Source organism: Trichechus manatus, unplaced genomic scaffold (assembly GCF_000243295.1).
Source record: "Trichechus manatus latirostris isolate Lorelei unplaced genomic scaffold, TriManLat1.0 scaffold00101, whole genome shotgun sequence".
Lineage (NCBI taxonomy): Eukaryota > Metazoa > Chordata > Mammalia > Sirenia > Trichechidae > Trichechus > Trichechus manatus.
Window position 1 is genome coordinate 5,137,209 of NW_004444037.1, and position 15,265 is coordinate 5,152,473.

At 39.6% G+C, this 15,265-nt stretch overlaps 1 protein-coding gene across 2 annotated transcripts in view; it reads left to right on the forward strand.

Annotated features, from left to right (window-relative positions):
* KDR (kinase insert domain receptor) overlaps nucleotides 1–5,416 on the forward strand; it is a 49,764-nt gene extending 44,348 nt beyond the window's left edge. The window contains exons 28-30 of one of the 2 annotated variants that reach the window (XM_004382894.2): nucleotides 785–884; nucleotides 1,598–1,683; nucleotides 3,706–5,416. In XM_004382894.2, coding sequence (XP_004382951.1) covers nucleotides 785–884; nucleotides 1,598–1,683; nucleotides 3,706–3,928 — 409 coding nt within the window. In that variant the 3' untranslated portion in view covers nucleotides 3,929–5,416. The remainder of the gene's footprint in view (nucleotides 1–784; nucleotides 885–1,597; nucleotides 1,684–3,705) is intronic. The other variant, XM_023737336.1, reaches the window with a different exon arrangement.
* Nucleotides 5,417–15,265: the final 9,849 nt, after the last annotated feature.

Consider the following 15,265-nt stretch of genomic DNA (forward strand, 5'->3'; position numbering starts at 1 on the left):
ATCCTCCGAATAACCTTGTGAGCTAGGGAGGGATAGCTGTTGCCAGTCCATTTTAAAGATGGGGAAACGGAGGCACAGAAGTAGTCATGACTTGCCCAAGTTCATACTGTCAGTGGCAAACTCTAAAACAGACAAAATATGTCATGACTCTCAAACCATTGCCCTTTCCTGAGACCAACACCTCTGAAAATAGGGCTGGAAATAGGGGATAGTGAGACTCAGCCCATCTCCCGTATACACAGAACGTCTCTATTAAATGTAGAAGGAGGAGGTTGTCTTCAGATCACTGCTGGGTTCAGCATGCTTCAGTGAAACCCACAGGGGTTTCTTCTGCCCATCTTTTTTTGAATGCTTACTCTGTGAGCATTATATAGAAAAACTTTTCTAGGAGTTGGCCAGAAAGATGTGAAACATTCGGTCATATGTCCATAGCTCCATGGAGGAATCACATGTAATGAGAAGGCCAACAAGTAAAAGGCAGTTGATCATTCATTCTGCTGTTGTTGTCTCTTGTCCAGCCCTGGACCTCAGAAGTATGATTCAAAGGAACAGGGACTCGTCTAGGTCCCTCAGTTATATTATACTTTTAAATGGGCTTTCACAGGAAATGAAGTCTCTGATGTGTGCTAGCAGAGAAAGATTTTGTTTTGTTTTTCCTTTTCCAAAGGATGTTTTGAAGGTCACTATTAAACTTGTGGTTGAAAGATAATGAACTTAGGTATCATTTGTGGTATCTGCAGCCAAATATACCACCACTAAAATATAAATATTTGTTCTTTTGCAGTCAGTATCTGCAGAACAGTAAGCGAAAGAGCCGGCCTGTGAGTGTAAAAACATTTGAAGATATCCCATTGGAAGAACCAGAAGTAAAAGTAATCCCAGATGTAAGTACATCTTTTAAAAATAGTCTTAGAAATAATACAAAGAATGAAACATTAGTTAGATAAATATTAGCCTAAGCATTAGAGCCTTGGAGCCTCATTATAAAGCTGTCCTTAAGGGTATGTGTCATGGGGTCATTACGGAGACGGAATTTATCAGACCCCCTTGGTTTTTCCATAAGTGAAGACCCTGGTCCAAAGTTCAAGGTATCTAGCTTTATCCAGAATTTCACTCAAAAGCGAATATTATCATTGTGAAAAGCGGATGGAAATGGGCTTCCTCAGCATCTTCTTAAATTCTTCTCTTGCTCCAGACCTTTATCTACTTCTAGGAAGCAGCTGTTTCTTTTTGTAGCTTGCACAGTTTCTGACTATGATACTTTTACCTCCCTCTGCAGGACATTTAAGGAGCCCTGATGGTGCGATGGTTAAGTGCTTGGCCACCAACCAAAAAGTTGGTGGTTCGAACCCACCAGCTGCTCCCTGGGAGAAAAGACCTGGCAATCTGCTCCCATAATGATTTCAGCCTAGGAAACCCTATGAGGCAGTTCTACTCTGTCATATAGAGTCGCTATGAGTCGACACACAGTAACACAATAACAACGACAGGACATTTGAGCATGTGTCTCAGAGATGGGTTACAAAATCAGCTTAATTAAATAGTTGGTTAGTTTACACACTCAATCAACTGTGCCATTTAATTGTCTCTTAAAAAGGACAACCAGACGGACAGTGGTATGGTTCTTGCGTCAGAAGAGCTGAGAACTTTGGAAGACAGAACCAAATTAGCTCCATCCTTTAGGTAAGCCTCAGCTAGATAGCAAAGACAAATTTTAGTAGGGATTTTTTGGAAAGAACTTAGGATTTCCAATGTAGGTGCAGAGTTTTCCCTTTTAGTGTCTTTTTTGGTTGGACAAATTAGCATCAACCTAACTGGTAAAGAACTGAAATAAACCAAAGAAATTAAATGGCAAGTCTGAAAAATAACCTGAAATAAATTAGTGAATTTTATCAGTTTTATAAGAACAAATGAATACTAGGGAATGTCTGAGCATTAGTTTGTATGGCATGGGCGTGATACAAAGAGGTCATTGGATATGAACACTAAAGCTATTGAGATGATTAAAATCTTTGTGAATAGTGAACAGTTTTCAAATTTGTACATAAATTGGTGCATCTGTTCTTCAGAAGTAGAATGTACAAATAAACCAACATCTGTTTGTTTAAGATACCTAACCAGCTGACTTATTTAGTAGTTAACCATGAAAAAAACTATTCCATTTGGTTTTGAATATAATTTCCCCCAGTTGGGTCAGTAGAAATTTGTAGTTGCTTTGAGTAGGTGTACCTGCTTTGAGCAAAGCAAACAGCTGGAAATCTGTATGTATAAAAACCATAGGTTACAGAATAGTTATTTATTTGCGAGGGGGTTCGCTATAGGTAAGAGTAGAGAAGGTCTTGATCTACTTATAATCTGTTATATAAAATGGGAACACTCATGGATAATTGAGTGATGCTCATAAGAAAGAAGACTTTAAAATGTGCTCCTGTGCACTTTAACTGTTTGTCTTAAGACCCAAGATAAGAAATTGTGACAGCCAATCATATGCTTTATTCATTGATTCAAGAAATATTTTTTGAGTAACTACTAAGTAGCAGGCACCGTGCTATTTTTGGAGACACTAAACCAGTTTTCATTGGGGTTGGATTGAAAGAAAAATTGCACTTCTACCTATTTGAAATAATTTTAACCCGTATATATATATATATATATGCATTTCTACTTAATTGAAATAATAATTTTTAACCCATATATATGGACATAGAGTTAGAAGTTTTTCTGTAGTTTTTAACATGAATAATTGGGGTAAAACACCATTAAGGGGACAAAAAAAACCTCTGAATGACTTGCGAAAGTATAAATCTTGAGGTTTTAGATCAACACAGCCTACATTGCTGAGCTTCGACATGATTACCATCTGTCAGAGTCCCACGCCATTGAAAACATTACCTAGTTGCTGCCGAATGATCCAGGTTCTCAGTCCCTCCAAAGAATGTGCTTTTGAAAGCAGTTTTTGACATGTCTGGCTTGATTGCACACAAGCTTTAAGTTATTAAAATTCAAAGTTGCTCAAGAACTTTATCAACACCATACACATGCCTTGTAATCTCCTAATTGGCTGTATGGAGAAAGCACAAGTGAACTTTCTGAACATTCCGGTTTCCTTTAATGTCATGAAAGAGTCCCTTTGACTCCGGATCATTGTATACAAGTTTGTCAATCTGCAAGGCCATAAGAATGTTCCATTGGTTGGAGCCTTTGCAAAGTCAGGAGAACTGCCTTTCATCTCTTCTGAAGCTTGAAAGACTTGGACCTGAATAAGAGGACTTATCTCCAACTGCTAATTCATGCTAGTACCTGAAAATAGACATTGTCCGAGTCAACCTGATATGTTGATTAACAGCTGTGAGAGTTAGGGCTCTGCTATCTCCAGGGAGGGTACAGCTCACAATGGGTTGAGAGTGGAGTCCCTGGGTGGTGCAAACGGTTAAGCACTAAACTACTGACCGGAAAGTTGATTGTTTGAACCTACCCAGAGGTGCCTTGGAAGAAAGACCTGGTGATCTGCTTCCAAAAAGTCACAGCTTTGAAAACCCTGTGGAGTGCAGTTCTACTCTGAAAACACATGGGGTCGCCATAAGTGAAAATTGACTCAACAGCAATGGGTTTGGTTTTTGGTTTGGGGTTGGGAATGGGGCTGCAGAAAGAAGCAAAGAACTGCCTTCTTTCAGCCGACTCATTTGGTTGCCATTTCTTCTACAGTGGACTGATGCCCAGCAAAAGCAAGGAGTCTGTGGCATCTGAAGGCTCAAACCAGACGAGTGGCTACCAGTCCGGGTATCACTCCGATGACACAGACACCACTGTGTACTCCAGTGAGGAGACAGAACTTTTAAAGCCGGTGGAAATTGGACCACAAGCTGGTGGCACAGCCCAGATGCTCCAGTCTGACTCTGGGACCACAGTGAGCTCCCCTTCTGTTTAAAGGGAGACACCTACATCCTCCCATTTATTGGAAATCACATGAGAGGTGCTGCTCAGATTTTCAAGTGTTGTTCTTTCCACCACCAGGAAGTAGCCACATTTGATTTTCATTTCAAAAAGAGGACCTCAGACTGCAGGGAGCCAGTCCCCTAAGCATTTCCTGAGAATGTTTGTGACCCAAGAATGTTTATGTGTCTTCTCCCAGTGTTGAACTTATTCTCTTTTTCATTTATTTAAAAAGCATGTATGATGCTCCAACTGTGGGTCTCATCATAGGTTATAACAAAAGTCCAAGAAATGGTTCCAGCTTCAAAGAAACAGTGGTCTACCTGGGGAGTTGACTCCTGTAAAACTAGAAGATAAATCAGGCAATGCAGGTGCTTTTAGGTGTTGAAAATGGGAAAGATCTTTAGAGCTGACTGCATCTAAGAAGCTTTGTTTAGGGTATGGGTTCTGAGCCAAGGCTTAACTGTAGGATTTGGATGGATAGAAAAGAAGATATTAGCTTGCTTTGAGAGGGTACTGGGGCCTGCAGATGCGTTGTGTTGACCCTGGTGGAGGTGGACACGTGGTCTGTGAGGAACTGTAAAGACTTCATACAAGGTTACTGGTTTTACAAGGTTGCGTGCTCTTCCCAGTTGGGCTAAATGAGAGTTCCTTGTGCTGTTTCCGACTCCTAATGAGAGTTCCTTCCGGACCTTTACGTGTCTCCTGGCCAAGCCCCAGGAAGGATATGATGCAGCTCTGGCTTCTTGTCTCTCAGGCTGATCCTTTATTCAGAGCACCACAAAGAAAGGACATTCAGACCGAGGCTCCCTGTCGTGTTGAAGGGTTCTAACTGTAGAAACCAGCCTCTGGTTTCTTCTGGATGAGTACCCACGTATCTGTTGTGATGTGATATGTCTGAGACTGAATGCAGTAGGTTCAGTGTCAAGCTGTGGTGTCAAAGTTTCAGAAAGGATTGTACCCTTTTGTTCCTCCTCCCCACCCACCATTCCCACCCCCACCCCGTCAGTATTTGAGTTATTTGACCTCTACACTCCAGCAAAAACTGATTTGGTTTGTTCACTGTCTAAATGATTATTAGTCAGATTTTGAAATTATTTTATAGCCAAAGTTCTAACAGCATTTATTATTCAGACTTTTAACATGTAAAGCTGTTTCTACTGGTTTTTGCCCTTATTCTTTCCTTTTTAAGAAAGAAAATGTATTTTTTGTTTGGTACCATAGTGTGAGATGCTGGGAACCATGACTATAAATCATGCTATGGCACATCTATTTATAGTCTGTTTATGTAGAAACAAATGTAATATATTAAAACCTTATATATAATGAACTTTGTACTAGTCACATTTTGTATCAGTATTATGTAGCATAACAAAGGTCATAATGCTTTCAGCAATTGTTGTCATTTTATTAAAAAGAAAAGACATTGAAAAACTTGAAGCAATCCTTTTTTCAAAGCTGCGTTACTGTGCCTATCATTTCTCTTACTTCTAAGATGGAGGGGATGAACCAGACATCACTTCTAGGTGATTGTTTTTCCTTTTACTTGTTCTCTTGTTCTTCTTACGGAGGATATTTTGATAAAATGTTTATATACTTTATGAATTAATAAATGTATTCGTAGTAAAAAAATACAATGGTATATTATCGCGACTATTTTGAGGATAAGTACTTCTGGCTTGAGGTGTGATTACTTCTCACTCTCCTCCTCCCCTTTGTTACACAAATAATCCATGCATATGTGCATGCTCATTATGTTGTGAGCACTCTGGAGACTGTTAAAATATAGACCAAGAGTTATGTGATAAGCACTCTTAGCAACATTCATGGCCCTCCAGTTAACCTTGTGCCTGTTAGAATAGCCAGCCATGAAAATCAAAGGGTGAGGGATCCTGAGACAAGTGGCCAGACCCAGGCTGTGCAGAGAAGCATGGAGCGTATTTCTAGTTTCTGATAATGTTTTACTCCATATTTGTAGTGTCTGAACATCAGATCCTGTGTTGCCATTTTGAATGACTTTTGTCTGCATTCTGTGAGTGCAATTATCTAACAAATTATTAGCACCAGTTAGGGGTCTTCTCTTTGCAATGAAGGTTCAGTGGTAGAGTTCTTGCCTTCCATGCGGGAGACCTGAGTTCGATTCTCTGTCCATGTACCTTATGCACAGCCATCACCCATCTATCAGTAGGGGCTTAAGTTGTTGCTATGATGCCGAACAGGTTTTAGCAGAGCTTCCAGAATAAGACAGACTAAGAAGAAAGGCCTGAGATTTTCTTCCCAAAATCAGCCAGTGAAAACCCTATGGATCATGCAGTCCGATCCGCAACCAGTCATAGGGTTGGCCCAGGACTGGGCAGGATTTTGATTTGTTGTGGCTGACTTGATGGCAGCTAATATAAACAACTCTGTGGTATTTTTTAATACAAGATTTTGAAATGTTCTTCTAGTCCAATATAGCTATCATTTTTAAAATAGCTTCTAGGTTTCTTATTTAGAATGGTCTCCCTAATCTTAAAATAACCCAGATATTCTCCTAAATTTTCTTCCTCTTTTATTACGTTTAAATCCATCCGGGAGTTATTTTTGTATATGAAGTAAGGTAGGGGTCTAGCTTTATTTTCTTCAAGCAGCTTGTCAGTCATGGCCGCACCATTTATTAAATATATGTTGTGTCATTTTTCAAATGCCACCATTTCACTAAAGGATTCTGCACACACCTTTATGAGGAGAAGAGGGTGGCGGTGGGTGTGTGTGGGTTCTGCAATAGCGTTTACAGATTGACAGATTAGGGTCTTCTGACAGTCTCTGTTAAACTGTAGATCATGGCTGGCTACGTTCCTCGTCTCTTCTACTTATTGTCTTCCACCAAATGAATGGAAGAAGGTCTAGGTTATTCAGGATGAAGAAGACCTCATATAAAAACACAGTATTTTACTCACTTTAGAAAAAAAGAGATTTTTTTTTACCCCTCATAAGCAGCCTCTGGCACTGTTTCCAGTACCAGGAATTTGGAATCAGTTGCAACTAACTTCACACTCTATAAAGAAATACTTTCAGCATCTCAGGCAGATGATAAGAAGGGAGATTTGGCCCTCTCTCTCCTCTCTTCCATGCCCCTTGTTCTTAGCTTCTTTTCTCTCCTCATTTGCCCCTGTACTGAAGAAAAATTGGTGGCTTTTCTAAGTGCTTCCTGCGTGGTCTTATTTTCAAAGGTTTGATATGAGGCATGTGGTGTGTTTTAGGTGAGACCACACAGTCTCCTCTTGTGTCTGACTTTCTACCCCCTCCCTCTCTTCATTGCTCCCTTCCTTGACTTGCTTTGTTCTTCTCCCTCCTGTCAGCCTCTTCCAACTCCTCACTTTTAGTTTTTCTCTTTCTTTTCTCTAAACTTTGTCTTCTCTGCCCTCCCTCCTTTCCCCTCAGCTGCACACAGGAGAGATGGTGGCTGTGAGGAGGTTTAAGTTCATTATCCCTGGACTAGGTTTTCCTATCACTGCACATTCCTTTGTCCTCTTCAATGAAAGGAAAGGAGAAAAGTAAAAAACCTCAAACCCACAGCTTTGTAGTTACTAACTTTAATCTCATTTTCCTGTCTCCCCATAGAATGTTCTTTCTACCTCTCACTCAGATGTTTATTACCTAGATGATAGAATGTCAGCTAGCTAAACTTTTTGAGAAAATAGTTTTTCATACATATCTTACCACGTTTGCATGACCCTTCTCCCTTTGGAATGGGAGCCCTGGTGGTGCAGTGGTTAAGAGCTACTGCTGCTAACCAAAAGGTCAGCAGTTTAAATCCACCAGCTGCTGTTAGGAAACCCTGTGGGGCAGTTCTACTCTATTCTGTTGGGTTACTGTGAGTTGGAATCAACGCGACGGCAATGAGTTCTCCCTTAGGTCCAGTGGACATGCCCATGCTTTCTCGAGCAGTGAGCACGTCTCAAAGGAAGGTTCTAACTTGTTTTTATAAAGTGGCATTTTCTAAATGACTCTCTTCCATGTAAGGGTTTAGATATAGGTGAAAATCTGAACAGTCTTTGTGGAAACAATTTTTGTGTGTGTGAAAGCAATTTTAAGAATAATTTTTAGAAATGTTATAGAATGTTCCCAAGTGATAAAGAGATTAAAAAGGTAAAATAGAGTTATTTACTGTTTTTGACCAGTATGGAGAGAAGTGGAAGAATCTGGGAGGAGCAACTAGGAGAGAGAAATTTAACATCCAACTTGGTCTGAATTTCTGGAGCTAAAGTAGTAGAACCTACCACCCACAGGAGAGGTCTGACTCAGAGATAAGGACCCTGAGTGAGTTGAGAAAAAAGTATTCTAATGAAGACTACTGATAAGACAAGGATTACAGTTTACTGTGATTGATATCAAGTGAATGCTCGTGAGAAGACATCAGATTGTTCTTAGATTTCATTTTCTTTACCACACAATATATAAGCTTTATGTAATTTCTTGACATCTGTAAAAAACAACATTAAATTGAGCAGTTTCACTAAAATATTTTTTGGTTAAAATTTAAAAATGAAGAGAATATGTGGTTTAATTTTTATTTCAGCCTCACCTATAGTTTATGCCAAGTACTTTAGAACAACATATAATCAGTGTACTACTCATAATTGGTGGCAGTGTACCCTCGTACCTTAATTATTTGAAGCTCTTAACTTTATTTTTCTGCCAAGGTTTTTTTTGTGTGTGTGTGCTTTAGGTGAAAGTTTACAGCTCAAGTTAATTTCTCATACAAAAATTTACATGCATATTGTTTTGTGACATTAGCTGCAATCCCCACTATGTGACACCACACTCCTCCTTTCCACCTCAGGTTCCGTGTATCCATTAGACCAGTTCCTGTCCGTTCCTGCCTTCTCATCCTGCTTTTGGACAAGAGCTGCCCATTTGATCTCTTATATCTGATTGAACTAAGCAGCACATTCCTCACGTGTGTTATTTTTGTTCTACAGTCCTGTCATCTTTGTCTGAAGAATGGGCTTAGGGAATGGTTTCAGTTCTGGGTTAACAGTGTGTCCAGGGGCCATAGTTTTGGGTGTTCCTCCAGTCTCTGTCAGACCATTATGGTTGGTCTTTTTACTTGAATTTAGGTTCTGTTCTACATGTTTCTCCTGCTCTGTCTGGGACTCTCTGTTGTGTTTCCTGTCAGGGCAGTCATTGGTGGTAGCCAGGCACCATCTAGTTCTTCTGGTCTCAGGCTGATGGAGTCTCTGGTTCATGTGGTCCCTTAGTCCTTTGGGCTAATATTTTCTTTGTGTCTTTGGTTTTCTTCATTCTCCTTTGCTCCAAGTGGGATGGGATCAACTGATGTATCTTAGATGGCCACTCACAAGCTCTTAAGACCCCAGATGCCACTCACCAAAGTGGGATGTAGAACATTTTCTTAATAAACTTTATTATGCCAGTTGACCTAGATGTCCCCTGAAACCATGGTCCCCAGACCTCAGCCCCAGCTACTCTGTCCCTCAGAGTGTTTGGAAGTGTCCAGGAAGAAGCTCTTAACTTTTAGATAAACTGCAACAGAAAAAGGACAAGAAATAAAAAAAACTGGCTTTTGCCCCAGTTTTGTTCCAGTTTTGCTTCATTTGGTCTTTCCCTTCTTCAGGAAGTGACATTTTGGGGGAATAAATTGAGGAAAGTGGGTTGAGTTCTTCACTGTTAAAGGTACTCTTGCACTACCTGACTCTCTGGGTCTATGTGCAGCTCCCAGGATATGGGCCGTGGAATGATTTATCAGAGCCCTCTGAGCTACTATAACCAGGAGAGGTTTAATGGAATCCTGATACTATGCACAGACATCTCTTCTAAGCAGAAATAACTTTACCTGTCAAAGGGAACTGGGAACATTCCATTCACTGCCACAGAGAGAGTATAACCAGGAATGAGAACCCAGATGCAAGGCAGAGACTGCAGGCTAGAGACACAGAGAGCAGCAGCATTCCATAGTCATTCCCCATGTTAACAAGAAAACGGCCAGGTGGTATCCTGCAGTGCATATTGGGGAAAAGCAAGGCTTTCCATAGCAATCAAGTGCCAAAGATTCAGCCCTTGATACAAAAACATAAGTAGGTAAAATAGATTTCTTTACCTATATCTGTCTATCTAGCTATCATCTATCTATCTATCTTTATTTACCAAACCAAAAACCAACCCAGTTGCTTTCATGAGTTGGTTCTGACTCACGGCAACCTCATGTGTTGCAGAGTGGAACTACCCTCCATAAGGTTTACAGTGGCTGTTACCTTTCAGAATTACATTGCCAGGACTTTCTTTTGAGGTGCCTCTGGGTGGATTCAAACCGTGCCACCCAGGGACTCCTTATATTTACTAGTATCTGTTAAAAATTTTAAATCATTTAAGTAATAAGAGTCCTAAAGCAAGATGTGGGCATCACAGTTTAGACCATGTGGATTAGCCAATGTTGTTGTTTTGTTAGGTGCCATCAAGTTGGTTCCGACTCGTAGCGACCCTCTGTAGAACAGAATGAAACTCTGCCCAGTCCAGCACCATCCTCACAGTGGTTGCTGTGTTTGAGCCCATTGTTGCAGCCACTGTGTCAATCCATCTCATCAAGGGTCTTAATTTTTTTTGCTGATTGTCTGTTTTACCAGGCATGATCTCATTCTCCAGGGACTGGTCCCTCCTGATAACATGTCCAAAGTAATCAAGACAAAGTCTCATTATCTTTGCTTTTGAGGAACATTCTGGCTGTACTTCTTCCAAGACAGATGTTTGTTTTTCTGACAGTATATTCAATATTCTTTGTCAATACTGTAATTCAAATGCATCAATTCTTCTTTAGTCTTCCTTACTCATTGGCTAGCTTTCACGTGCATAGAGGCGATTGAAAATACCTTGGCTTGGGTCAGGCGCACTTTAGTCCTCAAAGTGACATCTTTGCTTTTTAACACCTGAAAGAGGTCTTTTGCAGCAGATTTGCCCAATGCAATTCGTCTTTTGATATCTTGACTGCTGCTTCCACAGGCTTTGATTATGTTCTCGACAATTTCAATATTTTTTCCATTTATCATGATGTTGCTTATTGGTCAAATTGTGAGGATTTTTGTTTTCTTTATGTTGAGGTGTAATCCATACTGAAGGCTGTAGTCTTTGATCTTCATCAGTAAGATCCTCTTCACTTTTAGCAAGCAAGGTTGTATCATCTGCATATCACAGGTTATTAATGAGTCTTCCTCCAATCCTGATGCCCCATTCTTCTTCATAGAGTCCAGCTTCTCAGATTATTTGTCAGCATACAGATTGAATAAGTATGGTGAAAGGATACAACCCTGATGCACACCTTGATTTTAAACCATGCAGTATCCCCTTGTTCTGTTTGAACAACTGCCTCTTGGTCTGTGTACAGGCTCCTCATGGACACAATTAAGTGTTCAGGAATTCCCATTCTTCACAATATTATCCATAATTTGTTATGATCCACAGTCAAGTGCCTTTGCATAGGCAATAAAACACAGGTAAACATCTTTCTGGTATTCTCTGCTTTCAGCCAGGATTCATCTGACATCAGCAATGATGCACAAAAGGACCTTCATTGATGATTTCCACAGGTGTTTGTTAAGCATCTACTATGTGCCAGGCACCATTCCAAGCAGTGGCCAAAACTATTTACTTAGCTGCAGGGGTCAGAGATTATTAATGGAACCATAGTGAGGAGGATCTCTAATCTTATTGTGGAACTCTGCATATTTTATGGTCTCGTGTAGCGAATGGAGCATAGTTCTCATTACTGGCTCATTCTTTATTCGGTCATTCTTGAATAAAGTTCTGAACTCAAGAACTTCGCTGGGTATTGTCACATATAGATGCCACAATGGATGGACCCAACCTGACTTTAGAGTCAAGATGCTCTTAGGAAAAAACAAGGTAAGAAGCCTTCTTAGAAACGGCTGATGATGAAATTAGGCTTATTTTTGTGTGGTTTGCCTCATGTTGCAAAGTTTGCACTTCACATGTAAACTGAGATTTCTGTGTTGCTCAATAAAAATTCCACGCTGGCAGGCATTGTGTGGCAACACAGAAGGACTCATTGGTTTTATCATAAGTAACACTGTGTTGTCCTTTGTACTACTGTTCTGCATGTTAAGCTTGCTTTTCCCATGGATAAAAATACAGAGTACAGAAAGAATAGATTCCATCATTGTCATCAGCTTTATTAGAACTTCTTTAATAGGGATTGTTTTATATAGTGATTTCCCCTTGGGCATTTAAACATATTATCAGCTAACATGAAACTTTTCGTAAATGCATCTGTTTCACAAAGCAAAATGTACTGGCATAATTAATCACCTTGAAAATCTTTTAAAAAGCCTATACTTTGTCAATAGAAATAAATTTTCTTTCAGTTCAATTCATCATGCATAGGTCATGATATATTGCTGTACCTTTCTTCCCTCTTCTCTGTCTTCTAATATGGTTGGCAAATTGCCTTGAGAACCTGTCATGAAGAGAGGAAAAAAAGATCCTCATTCTTTTCTTATCACCGTATTCATCAGTGAGTTTCAGTGTTCTGCCCAGCTTTCGTTCCCGTAGCCTTTTGTAGTGGAGGAGTGCTTATTGCTTCTTTGACTGAAGGGCACGGCAAGAGGATGTCATGCTAGAATCCACTCCTGAGTCAGATCTTGCAGAATTAGTTTATAATGCTCACTTAAAAAAAAAAAAAAGCACCAATGAGTATTTATTTTGGGCGACATATATATTAGAGCAAGTCTAATCATGACATAATAAGTTTTAGATAAATATATGTTATGGATTTAACTTTGATTATGCTTCTCTCTTGCATAGTGATGGACATTTCAAGTAGCTCTGCAGTCACTCAGACCCCAGCAGGTTGAGGAGCAGGAAACTCACGTTGATCATATACCACATGCCAGGCACTGAGCTATGGGCTCATCATATGTTATCTCATTTAATCCTTGCAATAAAATCATTTACCTTTGAGTTGACTTCAACTCATGGTGACCTCATGTGTATCAGAGTAGAACCGTGTTCCATAGGGTTTTGAATGGCTGATATTTTGGAAGTAGATTTCCAGACTTTTCTTCCAAGATGCTTCTGGGTGTACTTGAACCTCTAACCTTTCGAATAGCAGCCAAGTCCCTGGGTGGTACAAAGAGTTAGCACACTTGGTTGCTAAATGAAAGGTTGGTGGTTCAAATCTACCCATAGGTGCCTGGGAAGAACGCCTGGCAATCTCAATAAAGTTAACTATTATTGTATTATCATGATGATGCTGGTAATAGTGGAGTTAGGTAGTTTTCTAACTGGTTGAACGACAGTTCTCAAAGATTGTTAGTTAAACTTACTATCGAAAAGCTGGAGGGAGGTCTCCAATGGATCATACAGCTCCCCCTGTCCATTTTGGATTAAAGACTTGCATAAGGACCCAAATGACATGGAGAACACATTCCTAAGTGACACGTGCCTGGGAGGGCAGTAATGGAATAGAGTTAGAATTCTGAAAGAACTCACTGGTCACGATTCAAAGGCCAAATTAAAAGAGTTAATTTGATTTTTCTACACAAATTTTGGGATGCAGAGCCATGGCTTAGCAGTGGTTTTAAATTGGTTAACAAATACCATTTTGCCAAACTCAATTAACCAATGATCAGTTTGCTAAAAATCAGTTTGTCAAAAGATCAATTTATCCAATGACTAACTTGTCAAATTTATCAAATTTATCAATAAAGCAAAATCCTTAAAAATTATTTATAAAATTTACAGCAATTTCTATCGAAGATTTCTGTGAAGTTTTGATGGACCGATTTTCACTTTGTTTTCTAGCAGAATTTTATGGAATGCCCAAGTTTTCAGAAGTTGAAGGACATGGATTTAAACTTCCCATGAATATATTTAATCATTTTCCATGATTCATTCAGATTCATCAATTGAAGCATAAAATTGTATATTTTCCATTAATATGAAAATTCTGTGGAAGGATCCAAATAAATCATATCAATATGTGATTTGAATATGAAATGCTGATTTTTTTCTTACCAATTCCTAGAAATGCCAAATGAAGGCTTATATGCCAATTGAGGCATTGTTAAAACAATGGTAAAAATGCCCAAATATTGAAAATTTAAAAATAATATTCAAAAGGAATGAGAATAACTCAAAAATGGCTGAAGCAATTCCATTATATTAGGATGTTAGCTCCATTAGGACAGAAATATTTGTCTGTTTTGTTCACTGCTTTCTCTCCAGCACCTAGAACAGTGCCTGACAATAGTAGGCACTCGATAAATACTTGTGGAATGGAATGATAAAACTGGTCATTTTGTGAATAGAATTTTAGCCAATTGTTTCTCAGCAAATTGATTTTGGCATTTTAGCCTGTTCTCATTAACACCAGCAAGAGAAAAAAAAAAAAAAAAAAAAAAAAACCACAACCAAAAACTTAGGGGCTGTGGTTGACTGTGTTTTCAGGATATGCTGGGGATTCCAAAGAACTGGAGGAAATTTTAAGCTGTGTAACTAGATAAATATGAGAAGAAAAATGGAGAGAATTTGCCTAATGTCTCCAAACTCATCAAACCCAATTGGAATCTGATGCTTGATTCTCATAACCACATTTAAGGGGTAAACTGACAAGCTGTAGCATACCCAGAGGAGGGTAACTAGGATGGTCTTACATAAAGAATGGCTGTTGTTAGCTGCCATCAAGTTGGCCTCAGACTCATGGCAACACTATGTACAGTGGATCAGACCATGTGATCCACAGGGTTTTCATTGTCTAATTTTCAAAAGCCTGGAAGCTCTACTGAAACCTGTTCAGCATCATAGCAACAATCAAGTCTCCACTGACAGATGGGTGGTGGCTCCTAATGAGATGCATTGGCCAGGAATTGAACCCAAGTCTCCTGCATGAAAGGTGAGGAAATAGTTAGATGGGAACAGATTTAAGGCTATGTGGGTGGCGCAAACAGTTAAGTGCTTGACTACTAGTCAGAAGGTTGGCAGTTCGAGCCTGCCTAGAGAAGCCTCAGAAAACAGGCTTGCTTCTAAAAGATGACAGCCTTGAAAACCCTATGGAGTAGTTCTACTCTGCACACATGGGGTCTTCATAAGTCGGAATCAACTTGATGGCAACTAACAACAACGAGGGTACTCTTTCAGTACATGAAGAGACTTCCGTGGAAGGTGCACTAGCTTTCTTTTGTCATCCCGAAGGACAAAGTTAGATCAATGGACAGAAAGCACAAGAGTAGCAGCCCATTATTGTTGTTGTCAAGGTGCCGTCGGGTTGGTTCCGACTCATAGTAACTCTGTACAACAGAACGAAACACTACTTGTTCCCGCG